We start from the raw sequence: 27,647 nt of genomic DNA on the forward strand, positions 1-27,647 counted from the left end.
AGTACAAAACCACGGCAACTTTTGATACATATCTGTGTACGAGTCACTGACGAATTTTGCAGCTTGTGACGTTTCCCTGCCTTTTGTACCTAAAAATAGCAATAAAACGAAAATGCCATAACAAAAGTGTAAAGGAGAACAACGTCAATTAAAAGGATAAGCCTTCTTATTTAGGCTGCTACAGTGAATTCAAAAATATCTTCATGTTCTTGAACACAAACAAGCCAAGTACAAAATTTAAACACAACCTCAAACTTGAAAGTCGTGTTCAGGAAGGTATAAAAGAAAAACGATGATGAATTCAACATATTTTAATTAAATATATATAAAACCATTTCACTCTTCCTTGGCACTTGTTGCAGTAAATGCAACATCAGATCGATATCAGTTGCTTTTCGTTAATTAATTTCATTCAAGTTAATTGCATTGACATTAAACCATAGAACTGTACAACAGCGAAGGTTTTGTTTCATTTGAGAGTCATTGTTGAACACTTGTACAAATAGTCCGTTCATTTTATTATAAATAATCCTAGAAGGGCGCAGCATCTACGAACTGCAAAAACATCTTTGTTTTCAAGGTCTACCATGACGGTGGGGAAGAGCGGTATTACTCTGAGCAATATCCCTTCACAATGGGCTCTTCAAATTCTGATCTTCATTGATTGAATCAAGGTTTCAATGAAACCAACACCTCATAGAAATACATCCCATAAACATCTATGTGAAATAAATTCCCACAACAGCACAAGAGACATATTTATGAATAAACACACTTCTATGAAATAAAAATTAAATACTGACAGTCTATCAGCCGTACACAATTTTAAACAAAATAAACTTTGTTCGTGTATCAACATTGTTTTTTACAGAGGGCCGTACCTTATCTTATGGTTTAAACTACAAGAGTTCAGTACAGTAAGAATGTAGAATACATAATTTATATCTTTTTGATCTAAAACAAATGGACATCTAGGTAGAATAGTTATAATTATCCATTACTTATGTTACTGGAAGAAGAAAATAGTACACATGAAAATCTAAAATGAGAACCGTTTAACTATTTTTCCTCTCCACACTTGTAAAAGCAATGGTTTGTTCCATCTAACATAAACCAAGTGCAATTCTGACTCAAAGGACATAAGCATCATTGAAAATAGTATAAATATACATGCAAGTGTAATTCTTCGTATTTCATTTGATTGTTCACTCTTGACTCTCATAAACGGTTCATGGCAGATTCGCGATCCATTTTCCATCTCTGAATAATTATTCCAATGGTTTATGGGAAGCAAAAGCATACGTCAGGAATTTCCATTATGCTAGAGGAGACCAGCCCCCGGGTGTATCAAGTAAAGTTGTGCTAAAATGGATTTGCAGAAAGCTCACTTCTGAACTTTTCCCAGCTGCGAGTCCTTCCTCCTTCGGAGGTTTTTGTTTCGAAAGATCTGTGTATTTGGAATCACTGTTCAGATCACAGGCCTAGTGCTGCAGCGTGTTTTTTCGCTTTCAGTCTCAAGTCTGCAATGCTGGAGTTTTTACTGGTGGTTTTGGCTGCTGCTGCCGCTGCCACCACCGTGGCGGATTCTGCCAAGGTGGCAAGGGGCAAACCAAAGGGCGGTGGAGGGAACATCATATAGGGCGCATGTGCAGCCAGGTGCGGGTGGAGGTGGTGGTGCGCATGCGCCACGCTGTCCAACTGCAGCTGCGCCTGGACCTGAAAGGACAAGGGAGTCATGTTGCAGTGATTCTCCTAAAACAGAATAAGGAGAGAACATTGTTACAAAGATACCCTGTCGTCAAAAAAAAGGAGACAGTGGTAACAAATCTTTAACTGATTAAAAAGCGAGAATGTTGTTGAATGGTGTTGGTGCATTCATCAATAGAGGAGAAGGACTAAAAGGGTTAAGCAGAGTTTGTCCAGTGCCTGCCTTCCAATGTGGCATCCAGCAAGCTGGGGGCACCGCGACAAACATTGTACAGATATCCAAGACTGTCTGGTTACTGGACTCTTATTGCTTGAAACCACAGAGTAATACAAGAGTTTTAAACCATTGCTTCTGAGGAGACTGAAAAGGACAGTGAAAGTGGTTCATTGAATGCGGTATTTACCCCACAACTGGCGGTTCTACCACTTGAACACAGTCATCGAACGGACAATATAGTGGGGTCACGGGCTGTGGAAAACAGATTGTCTCACCAATGTACAGCAGTTAGACTCCATTGTTTCTAGGAATGGTGAACACTTTGGCTCCGAAGTGATAAAGATGCCAGTCAGCCAAAGCACATTCCCTGGAAGCAACAAATTGTGTACTCCAAGGCGCGTCACCATGCAGACAGCTCTAAACAAAAATGGAGAGTCCACAAAGTATAAAAGTGCCATTTGAAACAACACTTTTCCCCTCGCACATCATGACGAGGATCGCTGAAGTCAATAAAGTATTTGAAAAGCATTTAGAAATCTCGATTGCAAAAGGGGTTGGATAGGAAAAAGACACAACACGGAATTTAGATTTTTGTTGGAGTGTTCATTACTTCGTTGAGAAAAAAAAATGCCTGGCATTTCGACCACTTTAGGGGCATCTCCCCACCCGCGTCCCCACGTCCCCTCCCTGCGCGGCCGATCCATTTCACTTTCTCCCCAACTCGTGCAATGGATAGCTCAGGGAATTAAAATGTGTTGAGTAATCACTTCACAAGACCTTAAGGGATGAGAGAATAACATTCTGAATTCAACCAGCAAAATATCGAGGCAAGATAACACAATGAACAAAAAAAAGTATTGACAAAGTTTCAAGGCATAATCTGTAACTGTTGAGGAAGATCATTCAAAACAGGCCCTTTTGCCCAACAAGTCCACACCGCCCCTTGAAGCATCCCACCCAGACCCATCCCCCATAACCCACACACCCCTGAACACTACGGGCAATTTAGCATGGCCAATCCACCTAGCCTGCACATCTTTGGACTGTGGGAGGAAACCGGAACACCAGGAGGAAACTCACGCAGACACAGGCACAACATGCAAACTCCACACAGACAGTTGCCCGAGGCTGGAATCGAACCTGTGTCCCTGGCGCTGTGAGGCTGCAGTGCTAACCACTTCTTGAGCCCTAATGATGTAGAAATCTCCCAAATCATATAAATGTCGGGTAGGGGTGTTACATCTGGATTTACTTCCGATTTGCATCAAGTAAGATGCATGCTGCTTGAAACACGTATTTGACTTACTGCTATGCTGCAAAGTCAACGTAACCTGCAAAAACAGGTGCAGGTTCAAACGTGTAGAAGTCACCTGGTCGAAATCTCCCAGGGTTGCCATCGTAGGTGAAAACTGTTAACATTTCTGCCACCGTATTTAATAGAAGGCTAAAAGTTGTGCATGAAAATAAACAGGTTGATGCCTTTGGGAGATTAACTATGTTAATATGGTGATATTGGTGCACAGCAGAAATTCACTAAAGGTCTTTGGACAGCATATTCCCAACACGTCACCACTTCCATCTCGAAGGACAACAAATACGTGGGAACAACCCCTGCAAGTCCCCCTCCAAGCCACTCACTACTGACTCGGAAATACATATTTCCTTAAGTGTCCCTGGGTCAAAATCCTGGAATTTCCTCACTGAGGGCGTTGTGGGTCTACGTACACCAAATGGATTACAGCAGTTCAGGACGGCAGCTCACCACCACCGTCTCAACGGCAAACAGGGATTGGGCAATAGGTTCTGGCAAAGCCAGCGATGTGAACATCCTATGAATGAATTTAAAACTCAAATTGTCAATGAAGGATAAGAAGTAACACAGAAGTCGTATGTAAAATAGACAAATGTGTGCAAATGATTAAAATTCCGTTTCAATTGGTCAAGCATTTGCAAGTCTACACAAAGGGCAATTCTAAAATGTAATGTTCAAATCAACATCATGGACGAAAATGCATAGGCAAAAAACGGGTTGTTCTGCGATAATTGTAGTCTCTTGAGCAGGATGGTAATCTCATAAATAAGGAATACAGTTTTGCTCGACAATTAGCGAAGAGTTCAGACATTTAAAAAAAACACTTCGTACTACACTGAGCATGTATCAGTATTGGCAGCTTTTACTGATAACATGGCATAACACGCCACATAACACGGACAGTTAGGCGATAATGAAATACAACTCTTGGAAAATGGCGACTGAACCGAGAAAAAAATCCCCGAACAGATCGGAAAACATCATTGGTTTAGCTCCCTCTCGATGGTCAATGTTAATTTTGGGGGCGACGTGCAAAGGACAGGTATTGATACCATGTATACAGTATCAATATCGTGTTAGCGTTAATATGAACAGAAATAATCAGAGGGTTAGATAGGGTGGATAGGGAGAGCCTTTTTCCTAGGATGGTGACGGCGAGCACGAGGGGGCATAGCTTTAAATTGAGGGGTGAAAGATATAGGACAGATGTCAGAGGTAGTTTCTTTACTCAGAGAGTAGTAAGGGAATGGTACGCTTTGCCTGCAACGGTCGTAGATTCGCCAATTTTAGGTACATTTAAGTCGTCATTGGATAAGCATATGGACGTACATGAAATAGTGTAGGTTAGATGGGCTTGAGATCGGTATGACAGGTCGACACAACATCGAGGGCCGAAGGGCCTGTACTGTGCTGTAATGTTCTATGTCCTATGTAACCGCTCATAGAATAAGGGAAATGGTAGCTTTAAATAATTAGTCAAATTTTATTTCCAAATCAAGTTTCGTTAAAGCAGCGTTAAAAGATCGTGCATCTTCCCCAACAGAGATTGTACGCAATAAACTTTGCTGGACTTATACTTGCCTGTTGAAATGGCATTCTCAAGGCTCCCACATTAACGTATGGGGCCACTCGACAAGCTTCTAACTGACTGGTGGTACCAATGAGTACACCTGCAGTAGAAAAAGAAAGTTCAAATGTAAGGAAAAGTTCTCTCGTCACGGTCTGAAGCCACTAATCTTAATTTTTGTGGCTTCGGATACAACATTATACTGATGGAAAACATCATAATTCTGCTCAAAGTCCTGCTACACAGTGTATGCATAATCAAGGAATGAGTGAATAAGTGACTAATATTTACTATTTTTGTTCCAATATCCAATTCCACTCCCACACCGCAATCCCTTTCCATATCCTGTCCTTTCGACCCAAAACACAGACTAAAAAGTTTGACTCTTTTATTGTTGGCTTGTAACCCTGGTCGAAGGCATAGCACGTTTAAGTTTTATATTACTGCATGTGGATTGCTATTAATAACGTTACCTCGCCGGATCTGTAATTTAACAAACATACCTTTATGAAGTTGATTCTCTTGTTTTCGACATTTTGCTCTTCTGTTCTGAAACCATACCTATAGGGCAAAAACGAAGAAATTTAGTGGCAATGATTGGCAGTTGCATCTCAGATGTACGAGTTGGACTGTTCGAGCTGGCAACTATGCGATGCAATATCCCGTCGGACTTATTAATTATTAATGTGATTGACCTCGTTTATTTTAATTATCCGACCCTTGTATGCACAATGCACGACAGCCTCTACGGAAAGAAACAATGGTGCAAACGACCGAAAACGTGCAGAATCTTGTTTTTTTCCCCCCTTTCTTTTTCCTAGTTCATGAGAAAATTTGTTTTATGTCCCGTTTCATTTCTAACGTAGGTTGTCATCCCAGAAGAACTAGATATACTTTGATACCCAATACTAGCGATAATGGCCCTGACATTTGAGAATGAGCTCCATCCAATAAGATTCAGCTCATTAGCAGACTAAAATAAAAGTACTGTGTCTGTAAGCAAAATAAAAATGTTGTCCTGATACTAAAGGATATCGATACCTGGTAGTTAGCATTATTCAAGGTTAATATATTTATCTATATATAATCGAATGTTTATTCCTTTGTTGATTTTTGCTAGGCACTATTATGCTCACAAGGACACAGATTAAAACCCATACAATAAATACCACATTAATATGTTAAGCTGCTTTGCAATTCTCAAATGAAAGTCTGGTGTTAAATTATGCATGTACGATTTCGAATCCTTTCTATCTGCAAGTACCATCACATGAAGAAGTTTTCTAGAATCGTACTCTAGCAGAAAAAAAACTTTGACGCGTTTTGGAACTGGGATACCAAATTTACTTTCGATCAACTTGAACTTCATCGTTTTTCATCTTCAAATCGCAATGCACCAAACAGATTATTTGTTTAATATACCGTTCAATTAAAAATAAGTATAATTTAACGTCTAAAAACTCAATCTTATGAAAACCTTTGATCTATCGTGTTCCAGTGATTCTTAAATACAATATTTTATTGACATGACAAAATGGCAAATAAATCATACTGTGGTACTAAAATGACCTTACAAAGCAGTTAGATGTAGCTCTGATTGTCTCTCCAATGATTACTGTATCAACATTCTACCTCCATAAGATGTTTTCAGATTTTCAACGCGCACATTTGGGAGTAGGTTTTGTTAACAGAGAACCAATCAGGATTGCATTTAAAAGCGCATAGACAGTCAGCAAGATATAGTTCATCTTGGCAATGTATAAACCATTACTTTCCACCAACATGTAGAATGGTTTTCGACAATTGGAATAGGTAACAGATAGTTGTTGAAGACGAATTATTGCAATGCTACAATAGTTATAGTGCATTTTGAAGTAATATTGTTTGAAATATGTAGTTTGCAACGCTGAATGTATAATAAATATTGAAGACAGGAAGACTTTGTATAAAACTAATACACATTAATCAATATAGCATTCCATATAACAAAAAATAAACTCAGTTCAAATATTCGTCACAAAGACTGCTTAGGATTTCTATTACTACACGGTGAAGTTTGTCCTCGCCTTTCTAATGCAATAATGCAAAGTCACCTATGCTGAGTACAAGTCAAACAGGAATTTGAAGAAAAAAAAATGTAATCTTATTGCGTACAGAGAAACCATAAGCAATCACAAAAATAAGTATCTCGCATCCCTCTCTCCCCACCCCTTCTACCCCCCACCCCCATGATTCTTGACGCAGCAACCTTTTTCTTTTGCAGGTCTGTTTGATGGTTTTGAACGCTGGTCGATTTGTTCAGGTCAAGTTGCTGCTAAGTTTACCTCGTTATCGTATTACAAGCTGGAAACCCCCCTAAGAATACTATACAGCTTGATGCAGATGGTACTGTAACAGAGGGCGCATGCTAGCAATTTCCCAATAGCAGCTGCAGCTGCCGCTGGCCTATCAACCACAACTTCTCGGAAACTTCCAGTAAATTAATTATCACTTCTTACGGCACAAACCTATTTAATTCATCACAGCGGCATACAGTTTCAACATCTAAAGAATTATTTACGTAAACCATTTTATTCATAGGTTGAACCTGTTGTGTAGATGTTTTAAACTTGTTTCTTTTGACCTTATATCTGATTATATACAGAACTGAATTACTTCTAACAGAAGTGCAACCCACAATGTTAGCTTAAAAATAAATAATAAGATCACTCAGTAAATCAAAACGCTATGCTATTTATTTTTACTATATGCGAGTGTACCAGATGTTTGTATCATGTTGTATATTTGCCTTACTTGCACTCTGGCTTCTGAGAGTCCCAGCCTCTGACTCAGCTCTTCTCTCATAAATGCATCCGGATAATGGGTTTCATCGAACAATCTTTCGAGCTCGTTTAGCTGCTCCAGTGTGAAGTTAGTCCGACTTCGCCGTTGTTTAATTTTTGTCTGCGCTTCTTCCTCCACTGGTTTGGCGTCTTCTTTTCTATCTTTAATATCAACGTTTCCTATAAATGACCATCAAACGCTCTAATTACACAAACGTTTAAGATCCAGATATCGGCAAGAATGTCTTGGACCGTGCATAAAAAAAGTTAACAGGTAAATGAAATTAAAAACAAGTTGCTTCCATTGTAATTACATTGCGACAGCGTTAATTTTAAACGTAGACTACTGCCTTTTCCAGTGCACTTTTTTCTGAATTATATATAGCTTTTACCGTCTCCACATGTCAATTTATAATCCTTAAAAGAAAGCTCACCATTCAGTTGTTTTTAATGTGTTTTGTCCCGGGCGACTTATCATTGTTCAAGTTAATCGTTTGCTTTCGTAATTTCCTTCTAATAGTATACACTAGCCGAATTATAAACTTCGATGCTCATGGCGTCGGCCACATTATACTAAATATAACAATAGACAGCAACTTGGAGTATTACAGATGTATTTATCGCTAATTGAAATAACTTGATTCAGTACATCTGTTATTTCATTTAAACAAATTTAGATATTCTAAATGCATTGTTAGAAATTTACTTTACAACTACTTCAGCTTACTCACTCGTAATTTGCCAACAAGAGTCAAAAGCTGTAAATTGCGGCAGTTTGTGACAAAAGACCAATTTTGAACAGCTGAACTGCTATGTTTATAAATTATATGTTGCAGAATTTGTTGAACTAAAGCGAAGGAAACAAACATTGCGAGGTTTAGGTTTGATCATGTGTCTCTGTTTTACGAAGTGCATAAACAGTGCCCCAATACGCAGCGAGTTCAGGTTCGAATACTTTGGTACAACGCATAGACTAACCAGGTTACATAGTATTCAGAGCCTATTTAGGACGTCGCATTTTCAACCAGGACACTTTTTATTAGAGCGATCTTTGTTCGGGTTTCTGAGGTGTTCGCATTTTTCGGAGAACTAAAAATACAACGTTCACGTTAAGTTTCCACACAAGGTACTGTACAGTGACATAAGCATTAATGCGCTTTGTTGCCTGAAGCTCCGGAAACTTGCTCACCGGTGCCATTATCATGATTATTGTTTGAATGAATAGTACGCTTTTTTTAAGTGGGCCAGCATCTGTCAACTACAAGTGCACATTAAACAGTGATGAGAAATAATCTGTGCCATACATTACGGATACCGTTAAAGTGCAAAAACATTACACCTCGCACGAGAAAGCAATCACCATTTTTTATTGTTGCTTCAAAGTATTGAGAAGACAGATAAAAGGAGCAAAAAAACCGAGCAAAATTGCTGTTTGAAAACATTGTCTGTACCTAAAATGTAATGACATTGATTGTATTAAGGAGAGCTGATTCGTTTTATTTAACCATGAGAATCTCATTTATTATCGTAAATTAATTTACTGAAGAAAATAACGCAAAATGATTAATGAAGCGGATGAATTTAGGGAGCCTAGTGAGCATTGTATTTACATCGCTGTAATAGTGTTCGGCAGTAACTTTAGCATCCATAAATTGATAATATTCTGTGACGTGTAATATAGTCCACATAAATACTATGATGGTAACGATTGTTTAATAAGTCCCCTTCGAAATGGCGGCCTATATAAAGTGACAGGATTTGTTTATTATATCGTTTCTGGACGATGATTTGGAATTGTATTCCTATTTCAGCAACGGTTTGGGAGGGGGGGGGGAAACTTAGTTGTACAGCATGGACTCTAAACATAAGAACAAGATCAGCGCCGTCATTGTCATCTACTATCGGTAAACGTCTGTATAAAAAAAGGCAATGCATTGCAACTGGCGTTAAAATGTTTCTTTGCTAAACCACAACCGTGATGTTATTCTCGGTATAGCCACATCAAATCTGCTTAAAACCGATGTTAAGCAGAATTACACATTCTTTAAAAACAGAAACCAGAAGAAGCCATTAAGTTTTTCGCAATAATTGATATTTGACTGACCTGCATGCGTCACCGAATCTTTCTATAAACACGCTGTTCTCTGGGTATTATCGCGGACACATTGCTTATCAAATATAACATGCATCCTGTTTTATTTAAATCATTGATTGTATCGTAATCAAACACCAATCGTATGTAGTTACTATGATTTACTGTACTTGAGTTGTAAAAAGAACCACTGACTTTTAAATGAGTACGTTAACAACGCTCTGTAATTTGCTCATATTATTTGAATTTAAGAACAAGGTTCATATCGTGGAAAATATGAAGTAAGTCCACATATTGACATCGCACCACGCGGGCCATCTAAAGACACTCTAACTACCGCGTGTACGAGTATGAGACTTGTTTTACCCGGATCGGTCAGTTTCGGTGTACCGCTGTCCCGCAGTCTTTCTGGCCCGATCTCTGGCTCACTGCTCGGGGACCGAGACGCCCCACGCTGTGCGCTGATCATTTCATCCCGGCTGCCTTCACTCAGACTCGGCTCTCGAGCTCGCACAGGCCCGCTCTCCAGAACTTCTCGATACGTGATCCCATCCTTCTTTTCTTTCACCTTTTGATCAAAAGACTTCGAAACAAAAGCAGTAAGTTCTTCCATAGCTGTTCAGAGGAATACGTCCTTGTCTGTTCTTATTCTCTCCAATACATCAACCGTGCAATGTTTGTCTGTGGTGCGTCGTCTTGGAGTTGAAATGCAAACCTGATCTTCCAGAATTCGGTTGCTCGGAGATGTAGATCTAGTACTGATGTGCTATTGAAGTCAGACTATTTATACTTTGCAATGCTTGCCCAGCTGCGCCCCTTGTACTCAGCAATTACCTCCCCTTGTAGTCTTGATGTGTCCCCACTCCTGGAACACAGTTATCATCAGCCCCTGGGCTGCAACTCATACCTAGCGGCTGCTATTGGTCATTAATCCACCACTGACAAGCATTCGTAATTAATTTAATTAGCGAGTATTACTGCTATTGTTATTACTTAGCTAAACACGGGGGAGCTGGGATGGCACCGGGGTGGGGCCAAGAGGAATGACACATCGGAGAGCGCGGTGACTGGATCGTCCCTAAAGCCGGCGACATTACAACACCAAAGCACGCTAAAATCAGGTAAACTTTTGATTTGCTTATGGTAAATCAACATATTATTTACAGTTTATACAATGGTTAACAACAGATATTTATACAATACACGCACACTTATAGAACACTTTCAAAAATGCATTTATAATACTTGATAATCTGGTCATCGTTTTCTCCTGAATGTGTCAGGTTTACGTTAAACGCTTCGTAGTCATTTTCATCGCTAATTTAAATTAAATGAATACTTACATGCTAAATAATCCAAACGTGGTTACATTTCTTTATTGTTGCTGGAAACGGAAACGTACAAGAAAGTAAATGCATCACTTCAGTCGCTGTTTTCTTGAAGGTATTTTAAATCATCAGTTGGCAGGTATCGCACCTGATAAAGTGTGGAAGAAGCGTGTGGAAGCATTTTTTGATGTAGAATTTTTGCAAAAGGGCTGCACATTGTCAGACATCCACTGGTCTGTGTGAGGAGATGTTTTGTGTGTTGTGTTTCGTGTCTATACATTCCGCGTACTTCACAGAAAGTACAAAATTGACCGTGCAAAAAGAAAGGTTAAGAGCCTAGCTTTATCTTTGTCCAATACCTTCTCTTTGTGCACAATTTGAAACATTAGACATTTGAGAAGTTTTGAAGAACAAGTCGCTGGCTCTAACATTTCTAAAGATAGTTTATGCAGCTTTTTTCCCGCTTAAATACCGACAATCCCACGCGTATTTGATTGAACCTTAAGTAATTTCGCTTGCAGTACCATCGTTGTCAAATACTTCTTGACGGTTTGAAGATGAACAATTTGCACTATTGATCCAACAAGTACCTATTTACGTTGTATCTCAATTGAATCGATTACCTGCAATTCTGTCACATTCTTCATCAACTTAATATTTGTAAATAACAAACCTCGACTCTTCGTAGAAAATGCATCGAATTATTGCAAGGATGACACTAGATCCTAGTTGCAAACATATGTGCTACATCATTTCAGATGCATTTTCTGATTGTTTGGGACTGATATTTTGTTGAACGTTGCAATAAGGTAGCATTTATTTAAACATATTCCGTGTTACTCATTCTGAAAAGGCCGATGTATTATTTTTTGCCTGTAATTTTAATTAATAAGAAACAAGACCGGAGGGAACCGGCGATCATCATCTTAACACTGATGTGGAGATCAAATGTTTAATGCCCTACGCAAAAAAAACTAGTTCACAAATTTGTTTGACTTAAAAAAGAAACGATGCAATTTCTATTCGGTATTGTTTACATAAATCCTGCGATCCTGGATAGTTTGAAAGAAATCAAAGTTTACAACTAGTTGAACTGTCAACTGAAGAACGCAATCTTATGGATGAATAACTGAAGATGGTGAAAATCTGAAAAAAAAACCACAGGAATTTCTGGGGAATTCAGCAAGCCTGGCAGCATCTGAAGAGGGAGAAATGGGGTTACGTTTCGGCTCCAGTGGCCCTTCGTCAGAACTTCATAATTTTATGGATGTTCTGCACTTCACAGAATAACATTCTTCAGTCCGTAATAAACACGTAGCACAATTTATCAGATTTTTTAAAGCACTCCGCGGATAACATACAGATACATGAAACATTACGTTTTAATTCGCATCTGTTCTCCTCGGTACGTCACAAATAAAATACAAATAGTTGTTAAATTTGTTGAATACGAAAATGAATGTTAATGGGCACGAAATGAAAGATTGTGAAAATGCAGAGGTATCACAATCAAAAAAAACAGTCGTATGCGAAAGCACAACTTCGTTTCGATTTGGGTTTAAAATTATGCAAAATAATTTCTTTTATTGTATGACAAACACTAAAATATACTTTTCATAAATTCCTACGCGTTTTGCTGAAGTTATTTAAGGCATCAATTGGTTCATTCTATAACACGAACTAATCTGTTAGTATTTGATAATTTGATAAATAAATTTTATTTTCCAACGTCTTCAACTTCTATTCGAACATTATTTTAATCCACGAGTCTCAGTTTTATGTGCAAACTGAAATTGTTTCTTTATTTAGTAGGTGTAAATTGCACTATAAGATTTTTTATTGTTTCCTTCTATTGTTTTAAGTGCACATAAACACGGGGTTTTATGATGAGTAGTTATTTTAATTAGTTTGGAAGTTGCTTCATAAATACATTAATTTACAATACAAATGAATGACACCATCCGATGAGAGAATTGTCTGTTACAATTATAGCTTTCCACTTTTCCAGGACTTTAAATATGTTTCTGATGACGTACCGGAGAGTTACCAAAAGTTCAACTTTCCCATAGCCGCTTATATTACTGGGGATGACCATTTCTAGGTTTTATATTAACAAAATAGTCATTATTAAGTTTTAAAAATGCTAACGCGCATATATCTAACTATTCCATGAATCGTAGAAGTAAAATTTTGACACGAAGAAATATATTTAACGAAGAAATATCATTGTCCAATTTTACGCGCTAGGGCAAGCCACTGGCAAAGATAAAAAAATTCATGATGTTTGAAACAGCTATTGCACTGCTTCCAGTCACTCAGCTCAGCTACTGCGAGTACTAGAGTGAAAAGAGTGTAGATTTTCCAAAGCTTTTTCATTCCCTTTTGTATGCTGAATATCTTTTTCAGTTCCAGCACAGCTTAAAACAAAAACAACACTGAATGAGCTAATTCTCCTTTCTTTTCAATTTTAATAACTGTATAAACATCCCTCATTGCTCTGTAAGCTTGGTCATATTGGCCATTGAGGGAAATCGAGATGGTTGCAAACTTTGCCAACAGCAGCCTACGCTGAACAGACTGGAGGTCAGCAATCGATGGCTCGGAGATCAAACTTCCTCCCTTATTCCGGCTGGAGCCGATCGACAGTTGGTTGAACGAGTCTGTTAACAGATGGCGCCATCCTCGAGCCGGGGATCGCAGTCTACTCTGTTCCGTTAAAGCCAATTGCTCGCGCAGGTATTGACCTTGATTCAATTGATGAGTGACAAAGGATAGGTAGATGTCGAGAACAGTCGGCAGCCCTCTGTCCCGCTGTCCGCACTTTGTATCTGTGTCCTTGTGGAATGTGTAGAAACTGAGGCCTAGAGACTACATTTTCGCCGGAACTGTTTTACATTTCTTTCCACCAATATGTTCAGCTCGGGGAGGGGCGGGGAGAAGGGGTAGGGGGAGGGAGAGGGGGGTAAGGTTAGAGGTAGGACAGGAGGAGGGCAGGATGGGGGGGAGGGGGTAGGGGGGCAGGAGGGGGGTAGGGGGGCAGGAGGGGGGTAGGGGGGCAGGAGGGGGGGAGGGGGGTAGGGCGGCAGGAGGGGGACAGGAGGGGGTAGGGCAGGAGGGGGGGAGGGGGGTAGGGCGGCAGGAGGGGGACAGGAGGGGGTAGGGCAGGAGGAGGGCGGGGGGGAGGGGGGGGGTAGGGCAGGAGGAGGGCGGGGGGGAGGGGGGAGGGCAGGAGGAGGGGTGGTAGGGCAGGGGGAGGGGGTAGGGCGGAGGACAGGAGGAGGGGGGAGGAGGGGAGTAGGGCGGGAGGAGGGGGGAGGAGGGGAGTAGGGCGGGAGGAGGGGGGAGGAGGGGGGTAGGGGGGGAGAAGGGGCGGGAGGAGGGGGGAGGAGGGGCGGGGGGAGAAGGGGCGGGAGGAGGGGGGAGGAGGGGCGGGGGGAGAAGGGAGGAGGGGCGGGGGGAGGAGGGGGGGGGGAGGAGGGGCGGGGGGAGGAGGGAGGGGTGGGGGGGGAGGAGGGGGGGGCGGAGGGCGGGAGGGAAGGGGGGGCGGGAGGTGGGGGGGATAGGGCGGGAGGAGGGGGGGAGGTGGGGGGGGCGGAGGGCGGGAGGGAAGGGGGGGCGGGAGGTGGGGGGGATAGGGCGGGAGGTGGGGGGGAGGGGGGGTAGGGCGGGAGGGAGGGGGGGGGCGGAGGGCGGGAGGGCGGGAGGTGGGGGGGGAGGAGGGAGGGAGGAGGGGGTAGGGCGGGAGGGGGGGAGGGGGTAGGGCGGGAGGTGGGGGGGAGGAGGGGGTAGGGCGGGAGGTGGGGAGGAGGAGGGGAGGAGGAGGGGGGGAGGAGGGGAGGAGGAGGGTGGGAGGGGGTAGGGGGGGGAGGAAGAGGGTGGGAGGGGGTAGGGGGGGAGGAGGAGGCGGTAGGGGGGGAGGGGGGGGGCGGAGGGCGGGAGGTGGGGGGGAGGGGGGGTAGAGGGCGGGAGGTGGGGGGGGAGGAGGGGGTAGAGGGCGGGAGGTGGGGGGGGAGGAGGGGGTAGGGCGGGAGGAGGGGGGGTAGGGCGGGAGGAGGGGGGGGAGGAGGGGGTAGGGCGGGAGGAGGGGGGGAGGAGGGGGGGTAGGGCGGGAGGAGGGGGGGTAGGGCGGGAGGTGGGGGGGGAGGAGGGGGTTAGGGCGGGAGGAGGGGGGTAGGGCGGGAGGTGGGGGGGGGAGGAGGGGGTTAGGGCGGGAGGAGGGGGGGTAGGGCGGGAGGTGGGGGGGAGGAGGGGGTAGGGCGGGAGGTGGGGGTGGGGGGGGAGGGGGTAGGGCGGGAGGTGGGGGGGGGATGGGGTGGGGGGGGAGGGGGTAGGGCGGGAGGTAGGGGGGGAGGTGGGGGTAGGGGGGGAGGTGGGGGTAGGGCGGGAGGTGGGGGGGGGGAGGAGGGAGGGAGGGAGGAGGGGGTAGGGCGGGAGGGGGGGGGGAGGGGGTAGGGCGGGAGGTGGGGGGGAGGAGGGGGTAGGGCGGGAGGTGGGGAGGAGGAGGGGAGGAGGAGGGGGGGAGGGGGTAGGGGGGGGGAGGAGGAGGCGGGTAGTGGGGGTGGAGGGGGGCAGGAGGGGGTAGGGGGGGAGGAGGGGGGAGGTGGTAGGGCGGGAGGTGGGGGGGAGGTGGGGAGGGGGGATGGGGGGGTGATGGGGGGGTGAGGGGGAGGGCGGGATGGGGGGGGGAGGGGGAGGGGGAGGGCGGGATGGGGGGGGGGAGGGGGAGGGGGAGGGCGTGATGGGGGGGTGAGGGGGAGGGGGAGGGGGAGGGCGGGATGGGGGGGGGAGGGGGAGGGGGAGGGCGTGATGGGGGGGGGGAGGGGGAGGGGGAGGGCGTGATGGGGGGGGGAGGGGGAGGGGGAGGGCGTGATGGGGGGGTGAGGGGGAGGGGGAGGGCGTGATGGGGGGGGTGATGGGGGGGTGAGGGCGGGAGGGGGAGGGCGGGATGGGGGGGTGAGGGCGGGAGGGGGAGGGCGGGAGGGGGGGGTGAGGGCGGGAGGGGGAGGGCGTGATGGGGGGGTGATTGGGGGGGTGAGGGCGTGATGGGGGGGGTGATGGGGGGGTGAGGGGGAGGGGGAGGGCGGGATGGGGGGGTGAGGGGGAGGGCGGGATGGGGGGGTGAGGGGGAGGGGGAGGGCGGGATGGGGGGGGTGAGGGGGAGGGGGAGGGCGGGATGGGGAGGGGGAGGGGGAGGGCGGGATGGGGGGGGTGAGGGGGAGGGGGGGATGGGGGGGGTGGGGGGGAGGGGGGGATGGGGGGGGTGGGGGGGGAGGGGGGGATGGGGGGGGTGAGGGGGAGGGGGGGATGGGGGGGGTGAGGGGGTGAGGGGGAGGGGGAGGGCGTGATGTGGGGGGGGAGGGCGTGATGGGGGGGGGAGGGCGTGATGGGGGGGGTGAGGGGGAGGGGGAGGGCGGGATGGGGGGGGTGATGGGGAGGGCGGGATGGGGGGGGTGAGGGGGAGGGCGGGATGGGGGGGGTGAGGGGGAGGGGGAGGGCGGGATGGGGGGGGGTGATGGGGAGGGCGGGATGGGGGGGGTGAGGGGGAGGGGGAGGGCGGGATGGGGGGGGTGATGGGGAGGGCGGGATGGGGGGGGTGAGGGGGAGGGGGAGGGCGGGATGGGGGGGGTGATGGGGAGGGCGGGATGGGGGGGGTGAGGGGGAGGGGGAGGGCGGGATGGGGGAGGTGGGGGGGGGAGGGAGGTGGGGGGGGGAGGGGGTAGCGCGGGAGGTGGGGGGGGGGAGGGGGTAGCGCGGGAGGTGGGGGGGGGAGGGAGGTGGGGGGGAGGAGGGGGTAGGGCGGGAGGTGGGGGGGAGGAGGGGGTAGGGCGGGAGGAGGGTGGGAGGGGGGGGAGGAGGAGGGTGGGAGGGGGGGAGGAGGAGGTGGGGAGGAGGAGGGTGGGAGGAGGGGAGGAGGGGGGGGAGGAGGAGGCGGTAGTGGGGGTGGAGGGGGGGAGGAGGGGGTAGGGGGGTAGGGGGGGAGGAGGGGAGGTGGTAGGGGGGGAGGAGGGGAGGTGGTAGGGCGGGAGGTGGGGGGGAGGGGGTAGGGCGGGAGGGGGGGAGGGGGTAGGGCGGGAGGTGGGTGGGAGGTGGGGAGGGGGGAGGGGGGATGGGGGGGCGAGGGGGAGGGCGGGATGGGGGGGTGAGGGGGAGGGGGAGGGCGGGATGGGGAGGGGGGAGGGGGGATGGGGGGGCGAGGGGGAGGGCGGGATGGGGGGGGTGAGGGGGAGGGGGAGGGCGGGATGGGGGGGGGTGAGGGGGAGGGGGAGGGCGGGATGGGGGGGGTGAGGGGGAGGGCGTGATGGGGGGGGGTGAGGGCGTGATGTGGGGGGGGGAGGGCGTGATGGGGGGGTGAGGGGGAGGGCGGGATGGGGGGGGTGAGGGGGAGGGCGGGATGGGGGGGGTGAGGGGGAGGGCGGGATGGGGGGGTGAGGGCAGGAAGGGGGGGGTGAGGGGGAGGGTGGGAGGAGAGGGGGAGGGGGGAGGAGAGGGGGAGGGGGGAGGAGAGGGGGAGGGGGGAGGGCAGGATGGGGGGGAGGGGGTAGGAGGCAGTAGGGCAGGGGGAGGGCAGGGGGAGGAGGAGGGGGCGTAGGGCAGGGGGAGGAGGAGGAGAGGGCAGGGGGAGGAAGAGTGGGGAGGGCAGGGGGAGGAAGAGTGGGGAGGGCGGGGGGAGGAGGAGGGGGGAGGGCGGGGGGAGGGGGCGGGGGGAGGGCGGGGGGAGGAGGAGGGGGGAGGGCAGGGGGAGGAGGAGGGGGGGAGGGGAGGAGGAGGGGGGTGAGGGCAGGAGGAGGGGCTAGGGCAGGAGTGGGGAGGGGGTAGGGCAGGAGGGGGTAGGGCAGGGGGAGGAGGAGGGGGCGTAGGGCAGGGGGAAGAGGGGGTAGGGCAGGGGGCGGAGGAGGGGGCATGGGGAGGAGGAGGGGGTAGGGCGGGGGAGGAGGAGGGGGTAGGGCGGGGGAGGAGGAGGGGGTAGGGAGGAGGAGGAGGAGAGGGCAGGGGGAGGAGGAGGAGGAGGAGAGGGCAGGGGGAGGAGGAGGAGAGGGCAGGGGGAGGAGGAGGAGAGGGCAGGGGGAGGAGGAGTGGGTAGGGCAGGGGGAGGAGGAGGAGAGGGCAGGGGGAGGAGGAGAGGGCAGGGGGAGGAAGAGGGGGGAGGAAGAGTGGGGAGGGCAGGGGGAGGAGGAGGAGGAGAGGGCAGGGGGAGGAGGAGGAGAGGGCAGGGGGAGGAAGAGGGGTGAGGAGGAGGGGGGAGGGCAGGGGGGGAGGAGGAGGGGGGAGGGCAGGGGGGGGAGGAGGAGGGGGGAGGGCAGGGGGGGGAGGAGGAGGGCGGGGGGGGAAGGAGGAGGGCAGTGGGGGGAGGAGGAGGGCAGTGGGGGGAGGAGGAGGGCAGTGGGGGGAGGAGGAGGGGGGAGGGCAGTGGGGGGAGGAGGAGGGGGGAGGGCAGGGGGGAGGAGGAGGGGGGAGGGCAGGGGGGGAGGAGGAGGGGGGAGGGCAGGGGGGGGAGGGGGAGGGCAGGGGGGGGAGGAGGAGGGGGGAGGGCAGGGGGGGGAGGGGGAGGGCAGGGGGGGGAGGAGGAGGGGGGAGGGCAGGGGGGGGAGGGGGAGGGCAGGGGGGGGAGGAGGAGGGGGGAGGGCAGGGGGGGGAGGGGGAGGGCAGGGGGGGGAGGAGGAGGGGGGAGGGCAGGGGGGGGAGGGGGAGGGCAGGGGGGGGAGGAGGAGGGGGGAGGGCAGGGGGGGGAGGGGGAGGGCAGGGGGGGGGAGGAGGAGGGGGGAGGGCAGGGGGGGGAGGGGGAGGGCAGGGGGGGGAGGAGGAGGGGGGAGGGCAGGGGGGGGGGGGGGAGGAGGAGGGGGGAGGGCAGGGGGGGGGAGGGGGAGGGCAGGGGGGGGAGGAGGAGGGGGGGAGGGCAGGGGGGAGGAGGAGGGCAGGGGGAGGAGGAGGAGGAGGAGGGCAGGGGGAGGAGGAGGAGGGGGGAGGGCAGGGGGAGGAGGAGGGGGGAGGGCAGGGGGAGGGCAGGAGGGGTAGGAGGAGGGGGGAAGGGGGGAGGGGAGGGGGCTGGAGGAGGGGGGAGGGGAGGGGGCTGGAGGAGGGGGTAGGGCAGGGGGAGGAGGGGAGGGGGCAGGAGGAGGGGTTAGGGCAGGGGAGGAGGAGGGGGGCAGGGCAAGAGGAGGGGGTAGGGCAAGGGGAGGGGGTAGGGGGGCAGGGGGAGGAGGATGAGGGGGAGGGGGTGGGGCAGGAGGAGGAGGATGGGGGGCAGGGGGAGGGGGGCAGGAGGAGGAGGGGAGGGGGCAGGAGGAGGGGGTAGGGCAGGGGGAGGAGGATGGGGGGCAGGGGGAGGAGGATGGGGGGCAGGGGGAGGAGGAGGGGGGGCAGGAGGAGGGGGTCGGGCAGGGGGAGGGGGTGGGGCAGGGGGAGGAGGAGGGGCTAGGGCAGGGGGCAGGAGGAGGGGGTAAGGCAGGAGGAGGGCGTAGGGCAGCAGGAGGGGGTAGGGCAGGGGGAGGAGGGGGTAGGGCAGGGGGAGGAGGGGAGGGGCAGGAGGAGGGGGTGGGGAGGGGATTGGGGAGTGGGGCAGGGGGGGTGGGGAGTGCATTGGGGAGTGGGGCAGGAGGGGATTGGGGAGTGGGGCAGGAGGGGATTGGGGAGTGGGGCAGGAGGGGATTGGGGAGTGGGGCAGGAGGGTGGGGAAGGAGGGGATTGGGGAGTGGGGCAGGAGGGTGGGGAAGGAGGGGATTGGGGAGTGGGGCAGGAGGGTGGGGAAGGAGGGGATTGGGGAGTGGGGCAGGAGGGTGGGGAAGGAGGGGATTGGGGAGTGGGGCAGGAGGGTGGGGAGGGGATTGGGGAGTGGGGCAAGGGGGTGGGGAGGGGATGGGGAGTGGGACAGGAGCGGGGGAGGGGATTGGGGAGTGGGGCAGGAGGGGATTGGGGAGTGGGGCAGGAGGGGATTGGGGAGTGGGGCAGGAGGGTGGGGAGGGGATTGGGGAGTGGGGCAGGGGGGTGGGGAAGTAGCCGGGGAGTGGGGAGTGGGGCAGGAGCGGGCGGGAGGGGAGTGGGGAGTGGGGCAGGAGCGGGCGGGAGGGGAGTGGGGAGTGGGGCAGGAGCGGGCGGGAGGGGAGTGGGGAGTGGGGCAGGAGCGGGCGGGAGGGGAGTGGGGAGTGGGGAGTGGGGCAGGAGCGGGCGGGAGGGGAGTGGGGAGTGGGGCGGGAGGGGAGTGGGGAGTGGGACAGGAGCGGGCGGGAGGGGAGTGGGGAGTGGGGCAGGAGCGGGCGGGAGGGGAGTGGGGAGTGGGGCAGGAGCGGGTGGGTGGGGAGTGGGGCAGGAGCGGGCGGGAGGGGAGTGGGGAGTGGGGCAGGAGCGGGCGGGAGGGGAGTGGGGAGTGGGGCAGGAGCGGGCGGGAGGGGAGTGGGGAGTGGGGCAGGAGCGGGCGGGCGGGAGGGGAGTGGGGAGTGGGGCAGGAGCGGGCGGGAGGGGAGTGGGGCAGGAGCGGGCGGGAGGGGAGTGGGGAGTGGGGCACGAGCGGGTGGGGAGTGGGGCAGGAGCGGGCGGGAGGGGAGTGGGGAGTGGGGCAGGAGCGGGCGGGAGGGGAGTGGGGAGTGGGGCAGGAGCGGGCGGGAGGGGAGTGGGGAGTGGGGCAGGAGCGGGCGGGAGGGGAGTGGGGCAGGAGCGGGCGGGAGGGGAGTGGGGAGTGGGGCAGGAGCGGGCGGGCGGGGAGTGGGGCAGGAGCGGGCGGGCGGGGAGTGGGGAGTGGGGCAGGAGCGGGTGGGGAGTGGGGCAGGAGCGGGCGGGAGGGGAGTGGGGAGTGGGGCAGGAGCGGGCGGGAGGGGAGTGGGGAGTGGGGCAGGAGCGGGCGGGAGGGGAGTGGGGAGTGGGGCAGGAGCGGGCGGGAGGGGAGTGGGGCAGGAGCGGGCGGGAGGGGAGTGGGGAGTGGGGCAGGAGCGGGCGGGCGGGGAGTGGGGCAGGAGCGGGTGGGCGGGAGGGGAGTGGGGAGTGGGGCAGGAGCGGGCGGGAGGGGAGTGGGGAGTGGGGCAGGAGCGGGCGGGAGGGGAGTGGGGAGTGGGGCAGGAGCGGGCGGGAGGGGAGTGGGGAGTGGGGCAGGAGCGGGCGGGCGGGGAGTGGGGAGTGGGGCAGGAGCGGGCGGGCGGGGAGTGGGGAGTGGGGCAGGAGCGGGCGGGCGGGGAGTGGGGAGTGGGGCAGGAGCGGGCGGGCGGGGAGTGGGGAGTGGGGCAGGAGCGGGCGGGAGGGGAGTGGGGAGTGGGGCAGGAGCGGGCGGGTGGGGAGTGGGGAGTGGGGCAGGAGCGGGCGGGCGGGGAGTGGGGCAGGAGCGGGCGGGAGGGGAGTGGGGAGTGGGGCAGGAGCGGGCGGGCGGGGAGTGGGGCAGGAGCGGGCGGGAGGGGAGTGGGGAGTGGGGCAGGAGCGGGCGGGAGGGGAGTGGGGAGTGGGGCAGGAGCGGGCGGGCGGGAAGGGAGTGGGGAGTCGGGCAGGAGCGGGCGGGAGGGGAGTGGGGAGTGGGGCAGGAGCGGGCGGGCGGGGAGTGGGGAGTGGGGCAGGAGCGGGCGGGCGGGGAGTGGGGCAGGAGCGGGCGGGCGGGGAGTGGGGAGTGGGGCAGGAGCGGGTGGGGAGTGGGGCAGGAGCGGGCGGGAGGGGAGTGGGGAGTGGGGCAGGAGCGGGCGGGTGGGGAGTGGGGCAGGAGCGGGCGGGAGGGGAGTGGGGAGTGGGGCAGGAGCGGGCGGGAGGGGAGTGGGGCAGGAGCGGGCGGGAGGGGAGTGGGGAGTGGGGCAGGAGCGGGCGGGCGGGGAGTGGGGCAGGAGCGGGCGGGCGGGGAGTGCGGAGTGGGGCAGGAGCGGGTGGGGAGTGGGGCAGGAGCGGGCGGGAGGGGAGTGGGGAGTGGGGCAGGAGCGGGCGGGAGGGGAGTGGGGCAGGAGCGGGCGGGAGGGGAGTGGGGCAGGAGCGGGCGGGAGGGGAGTGGGGAGTGGGGCAGGAGCGGGCGGGCGGGGAGTGGGGCAGGAGCGGGTGGGCGGGAGGGGAGTGGGGAGTGGGGCAGGAGCGGGTGGGAGGGGAGTGGGGAGTGGGGCAGGAGCGGGCGGGAGGGGAGTGGGGAGTGGGGCGGGAGGGGAGTGGGGAGTGGGGCAGGAGCGGGCGGGTGGGGAGTGGGGAGTGGGGCAGGAGCGGGAGGGTGGGGAGTGGGGCAGGAGCGGGCGGGAGGGGAGTGGGGAGTGGGGCAGGAGGTGGGGGCAGGAGGAGTTGGGAGTGGGGCGTGGGGCAGGAGGGGGTAGGGCAGGGGAGGGTAGGAGGAACGGAGAGGTGGGTAGGGCAGGTGGTGGAGAGGGGAGGGGAGGGGAGAGGAGAGGAGGAGGTGGGGCAGAGGGGGAGGAGAAAAATGGAGTGGGGTATAGAGGATAAGAGGAGGGGAAGGAGGACATGCTTGGGTGGGATCAAGGAGTGTGGCTGGGAGAATGTGTTTGGGTGGAAGAAGGAGACAGGGGCTAGGGGTGGGGAAGTTGTGAGAGAAGGGGTGGAGAGGAGGATTGAATGTTGGGAGAGAGACTGAGGAGGAGGTGGAGGTGAGAAGAGGGGAGGGCTAGGCAAATGCCATGGGCAGTGGGGAGTTCAGTGAGAAGATGACAAATTGTTCGAGCAGAATAACACCAATCATAACCTTAATTAAATTATAGCTTTTTATTAAATTACAATAGTTTATTTAGGTGTTCTTTACGTCTCTTATCCACCTTTCTTAATCCCATCTCGCTCTTCCTGCCTATTTTGCTTTCTGAACCTGACTAGGTTCAAATAGATAGGCACAAAAAGCACTGTTGAATGAACAATAGCAGTGTGAATTTTTTGACAGCCCACTTCTGGGTCTGAAATTCTCATGCTAACACAGAAATGACAGATTGGTGATTTAAGTTTTGAAACTTTCCAGTGTGAGATTTGAATTTAAGATGTCAAGATTACTAGTCATTTATCATATCACTAGTTTTGTGGTTAGCTGGCTCACCAAGCCAGTTTGTAGTTTTTTCGCGGACGTTTCATTACCCTGCTGGGTAACATCATCAGTCCAGCCTTCGATGAAGCTCCACAACCCGAGCTACAAATCTACTCTAAAACCATAGAGACCTACGGGCGAAGGATGCTCAAATTGGCACAAAAATGGGAGAACTACGCCATTTGACAGCGCTACCCACAAACAACTCTACTTCATGTCACGAGTTATCGACAAATGTTTAAGAGTTTAACTATTTTCTGGAGACTTTAAAGGTTGATGATTGTTTATCAATCCTGTCTTTTCTCAGAACTAAACTCCTCATCCATGCCATCTTTATATCAATCGATCTTTGGATACACTCGAGTTTTGATATAATCACAAAGAAGAGATTATTGCTGTGGGTAAGGAAGTGGCAGATGGGAGATTAACTGTATTGTAATAAAGGATTGGGCTGGTGGCAGAGACACGTCCGTTCACAAGCTATATCTTAACGATAAATGGTGATGAATGAGTGGTTCATGGAAGAGGTACAACTAGCCATATCCTTCCTCTACATCAATTAGGATTTTAGAGGCAGGAAATATTTGGCCAAGAAGAGGAAAGAATGATTTTGCTCGTCCTGATTGAGCCAACTCTTACGGTGAATGAATCGGCTAGTCATTTTCTAGGTGCACTTTGACAAGAAGGCACGAGTTGAGCAAAGTGGGGTGGGAAGGGGAGGAGGGAGTTGGGAAAGGAGAGAGTGAGAGAAAGTGGAAAGAGTGGGAATTTGGGGATAGAGAGGAAGTGGGCGTGGGGTGGGGAGGAAGTAGGAGAGGAGAGGAGAGGGGCCAGTGGGTTGATTGGAGTGGGAAGAAGGGTGGGATTGTATTCGAGGGATAGTGGTGGGAAAGGGAGAGGAGAGGGATTAGATGAGAAGAGAGGAAGGGGAGTGGGTATGTGGGGTGAGAAGGTGGGGAAGAATGAGGATCGGGGGTGGTGGGGAGTTGGAATGTGTGGGATAGGAAGGGGTGAGTGGGAGGAGGATGGGTAGAGAGGAGAGTCGGAAGGGGAGAGGGAATAGGGAGGACAATTAAGTGGGGTGGAGAGAGGACTGGAGTGTGACACAGGAGAGGATATGGGAATTGAGTGAGGAAGGGAATCAAAGGTGCGGGTAGGTGATGGAGAGATGGTAGCCAGGAAACACCTCAGTCCTGTGGCTGACAAGTGCACGCAGAATGTGGTGCTTCTATCTGCGATCTGCAGTTTGATTTTGTTTTAATATGTGGTTTCTGGCTTTGTACAGTACAATGACTCTGGCATGATTAATATTTCTGCTACGCAATTCAGAAAGTGCTGTTTACAAAAGCGTGCCCTGTTGTTTAAAGCACAAGTTTGAGCTTTGTTGTAAAAGTTTATGGAACAACTTGAATCTGCTACATTTCTGATTTTGTTTAATTGTGTTTCAGCTTCAAAAAAGATCTCCTTTACCTGTCAAAGATATGCTGTCTTTTTGTTGACAAGATAATAGAATGGAGTATCTTAATGTTTAATTTGACCCCTTTTGGCAGGGGTTTATACTGAGTAAAAGTAATATTTTCAATATCAGCGGCGCTTTTTTGCTGAAACCTGAGCAAATGATCCTTTGATTCACCCACATAAATTTTATTTTCCCAAACTTACATTTCCGTTACTGTCTCAAGTCATGTGCGTCAGAGTAACAGATTTCTTTCCCTAAAGAGTATGAGTGAATCTGGGTTTTTACAACAATTAAGGATATGAACATATGAATCAGGATCACCTGGTCTCTGGCTCCAGAACAGACAGTCCGAAGAAGATATCCCAAAAACATGCTATAAACTCCTCACATGGGCTACATTTGCCCATCTTATTTACCCACTATATAAGCAGATTAAAATCCCTCATGACTATTGCTGTGCCTTTCTCACAATGTTCCAGATGGTGACGCATAAACTTTACATTATACTTATTGAGTATATGTGACAATAAAGACTTTTTTGTTCTGTTTTTCTTTGCACTCCGTTAAGCCATGTGGTTTCTGTTAGGAGGCTTGTATACCAATGTCACAACTGACTTTTTGCTTCTTTAATTTCTTGCCTGTACCCAAACAGCTTCGATGTTCTGGTTTTTTTGAACTTGTGTCATTTCTCTGCAGTGAGCTACCCTTCTCCTTTTCCTATCTCCCTGTCTGTACTCCTTCTAATATTTTTAGTGTGTGGACCTCTGAGGTCTGTGTGTGGCACCGACTTCTGAAACCAGAAATCAGTGCATTGATTGCATATGTACACCATCAAACAAATGTTGGAGCAGCTGCACAACTTGAAAGAGAGCATTGCATCTTGTCTTTCCTAAATATTATGTACCCTTCAACATTTAAGTCCCAGTCATCCTGCAGCCATGTCTGTACAATGGCTACGTGATTGTATTTGTTTATTTCTATTTGCACTATAAGTTCATCTGTTTTGATTCAGTAGTTTGAAGGTCATCATACTGAGACTAGCTTTCAATTCTAGATTTATTTATGAATTGAATCCCAATAGCTGCCACGGTAAGATTTGAAGCCAACTGTGGAAAGTGAAACAGTTAATGTTTCAGATTCTTTCATCGGATATCTTTGCTCAATGTCCCTAAATTGTTGTAGTGGGAATTAGCAGGTGCTGGCGTTGTAATGCATATTTGCCTCCTGCCCACGTTCTTGTGGTTGGTAGGGATCATGGATTTGCATGCTACAGCCAAAGGAGCAAGTTACAGTGCATCTTCTCCCTAGTAGAAGGGGTGCATGTAAGTGATTGTGGGCAGGTGCTTTGTTTTGGATGATGTTGAACTTCTTGGGTTTTGGAGCCACACTCATTCGAGCTGCAGAAAAGGACTGTATTACCCAATGCCTGTGAATGGTGGACAAGTTTTGGCGAGTTACTCTTATCTGTGACCTCTTATTGAAGTAACAACAATTATGTTTGATAGCAAGACATGATTTTAAAATGCTAAACATTTTTTTTGAGTTCTCTCACAAGCACAATTTTTCTTACTGCCTCAGTCGTTCCTAGTATTGTATACTTCTGCACACAAGCCAAAACTTTGGAAGGATCAAATCTATAATTTTATCATCAGTTGGTTTTTGCAATTCAGTTGGATATTATTTGAAAGGTTCATGCAGACTTGTTATCTTACACCAAAATCTGAGGAGAAAAACCAGAGTACATCTACATGAAAAATCCATCTACATTGATATTGCACAGGAAATGTATCAGCATTTGTTGTGAACTAATTTGTGCCTGTTTAATACTTGCAGATAGTCCTTGTCGGTCTATTGCATTAGATTATTTAGAATATTTTCTGGACAGGATTTTAAGTTTATTCTTCATTATGAGTACGAGAGTTAGGAACAGGTACAGGCCAATCTGCCCTTTAAGCTGGTAATGCCATTCAATAAGATTGTGGCTGTTTTGATTGTAACCTCGCAACTACATTCCCACCAGCACTGATAATCTTTTATCGTTATGCTATCAATAATCTATCAACCTCTGTCTTAAAAATATCCACCCGCATAATATCCCTTAGATTCTATAATGTTTTGATTAAGTAGATTCTTATACTTCTAAATTTCAGCAGATATAAGTTTAGCCTGTCTAATATTTCCTCATAGGACAGCCCGCCCAATCCCGGTATTAGTCTGTTAAGCCCCCTCAGAACTGCTTCCAATGCTTTCTTTATACATCCTTCCTATATAAGGTGTCTAATACTGTACACAGTGCTCCAGATATAGCCTCACCAATGTCCTGTATAACTGAAGCATAATTTCATTACCTCTGTGTTCAAATCCCTTTAAAAAATGTTCTATTAGCTTCTCTGCTTGCTATATCTGCATAGAAGCCTTTTGTTTGTTCTTATTGGAATGTATCTGTTTTGTATATTCTGAAATATTTCCTTAAATGTCTGTCATTGGATCTCTATTGACCTATCCCTTAACTCTATTTTCTGGTTCACAGCCAAGTCCGCTTTCATGCCTTCATAATTGCCCTTTATAAGTTTACAAAAAAGCTTGTCTTGGGTCCAGTCTTCTGCCCCTTAAACTAAATGTAAATTCAATCTTTCAATGAAAGCTGCTCCCTTGGCATACCTTTACCATGACATCATTAATTCTATTTGTTGCACAATACCAGGTCTCTCATTGTCTGCTGTCAGCCTGGATCTAGAACATGCTGTTCTAAAGAATTATCCTGAAAGCATTCTGTGAACATCTCATCGAGGCTACCTTGCCTATTTGATTCATCCATTCTATATGTAGATTGAAATTCCATTATTATTTTGTTCTTTAAATTTTTGAATTTTAAACATCCTGATATTTGTATGGAGTGTTTTAAAGTTTTTTTTCAACTGCCATCTGATGAATATCTAAATATGTGCCTTTCTGAAGCTGGATTAAATGTCTCAATTGTGAAAAGATTTTAAAGTATATGTTGTTTTCTAGGATACTCCAGAGCAAATTATTTTGACAGTAGGATTCCATTTACAGGTTAGTAAAAAGATGAAGGTGTATTCATGTAGAATAATGTTATATATTCATGCAGAATATTAGCAATGTTACTTCATTATCAATTACTTTTACATGTATTTTCTTTTAAAGTTAATGA

At 50.9% G+C, this 27,647-nt stretch overlaps 2 protein-coding genes across 6 annotated transcripts in view; one reads left to right on the forward strand and one right to left on the reverse strand.

The window, feature by feature from the left end:
- Nucleotides 1–339: 339 nt before the first annotated feature.
- Nucleotides 340–11,176, reverse strand: shox2 (shox homeobox 2). Of its 2 annotated transcripts, XM_048542509.2 has the most exons (6): nucleotides 11,061–11,176; nucleotides 10,084–10,300; nucleotides 7,597–7,805; nucleotides 5,307–5,364; nucleotides 4,818–4,906; nucleotides 340–1,752 (listed from the first exon to the last, which is right to left on the reverse strand). In XM_048542509.2, the coding sequence occupies exons 2-6, from the start codon at nucleotides 10,184–10,186 to the stop codon at nucleotides 1,474–1,476; spliced, it is 738 nt and encodes a 245-aa protein (XP_048398466.1). In that variant the 5' UTR covers nucleotides 10,187–10,300; nucleotides 11,061–11,176; the 3' UTR covers nucleotides 340–1,473. The 2 variants fall into 2 exon arrangements, with proteins under 2 accessions (XP_048398466.1, XP_048398465.1); XM_048542508.2 differs by lacking the exon at nucleotides 11,061–11,176 and having other exon boundaries at nucleotides 10,084–10,659.
- A 2,495-nt stretch (nucleotides 11,177–13,671) lies between these two features.
- Nucleotides 13,672–27,647, forward strand: part of rsrc1 (arginine/serine-rich coiled-coil 1) — a 386,463-nt gene continuing 372,487 nt past the window's right edge. For 2 of the 4 annotated variants that reach the window (XM_048542244.1, XM_048542247.1), the window contains exons 1-2: nucleotides 13,677–13,781; nucleotides 27,485–27,529. The gene's annotated coding sequence lies outside the window, so the exon portion shown is untranslated. Of the gene's footprint in view, nucleotides 13,782–23,320; nucleotides 23,415–27,484; nucleotides 27,530–27,647 lie in introns of all 4 variants that reach the window. The other 2 variants (XM_048542245.2, XM_048542246.2) reach the window with 2 other exon arrangements.

The sequence above is a fragment of the Stegostoma tigrinum genome, chromosome 14, assembly GCF_030684315.1.
Source record: "Stegostoma tigrinum isolate sSteTig4 chromosome 14, sSteTig4.hap1, whole genome shotgun sequence".
Lineage (NCBI taxonomy): Eukaryota > Metazoa > Chordata > Chondrichthyes > Orectolobiformes > Stegostomatidae > Stegostoma > Stegostoma tigrinum.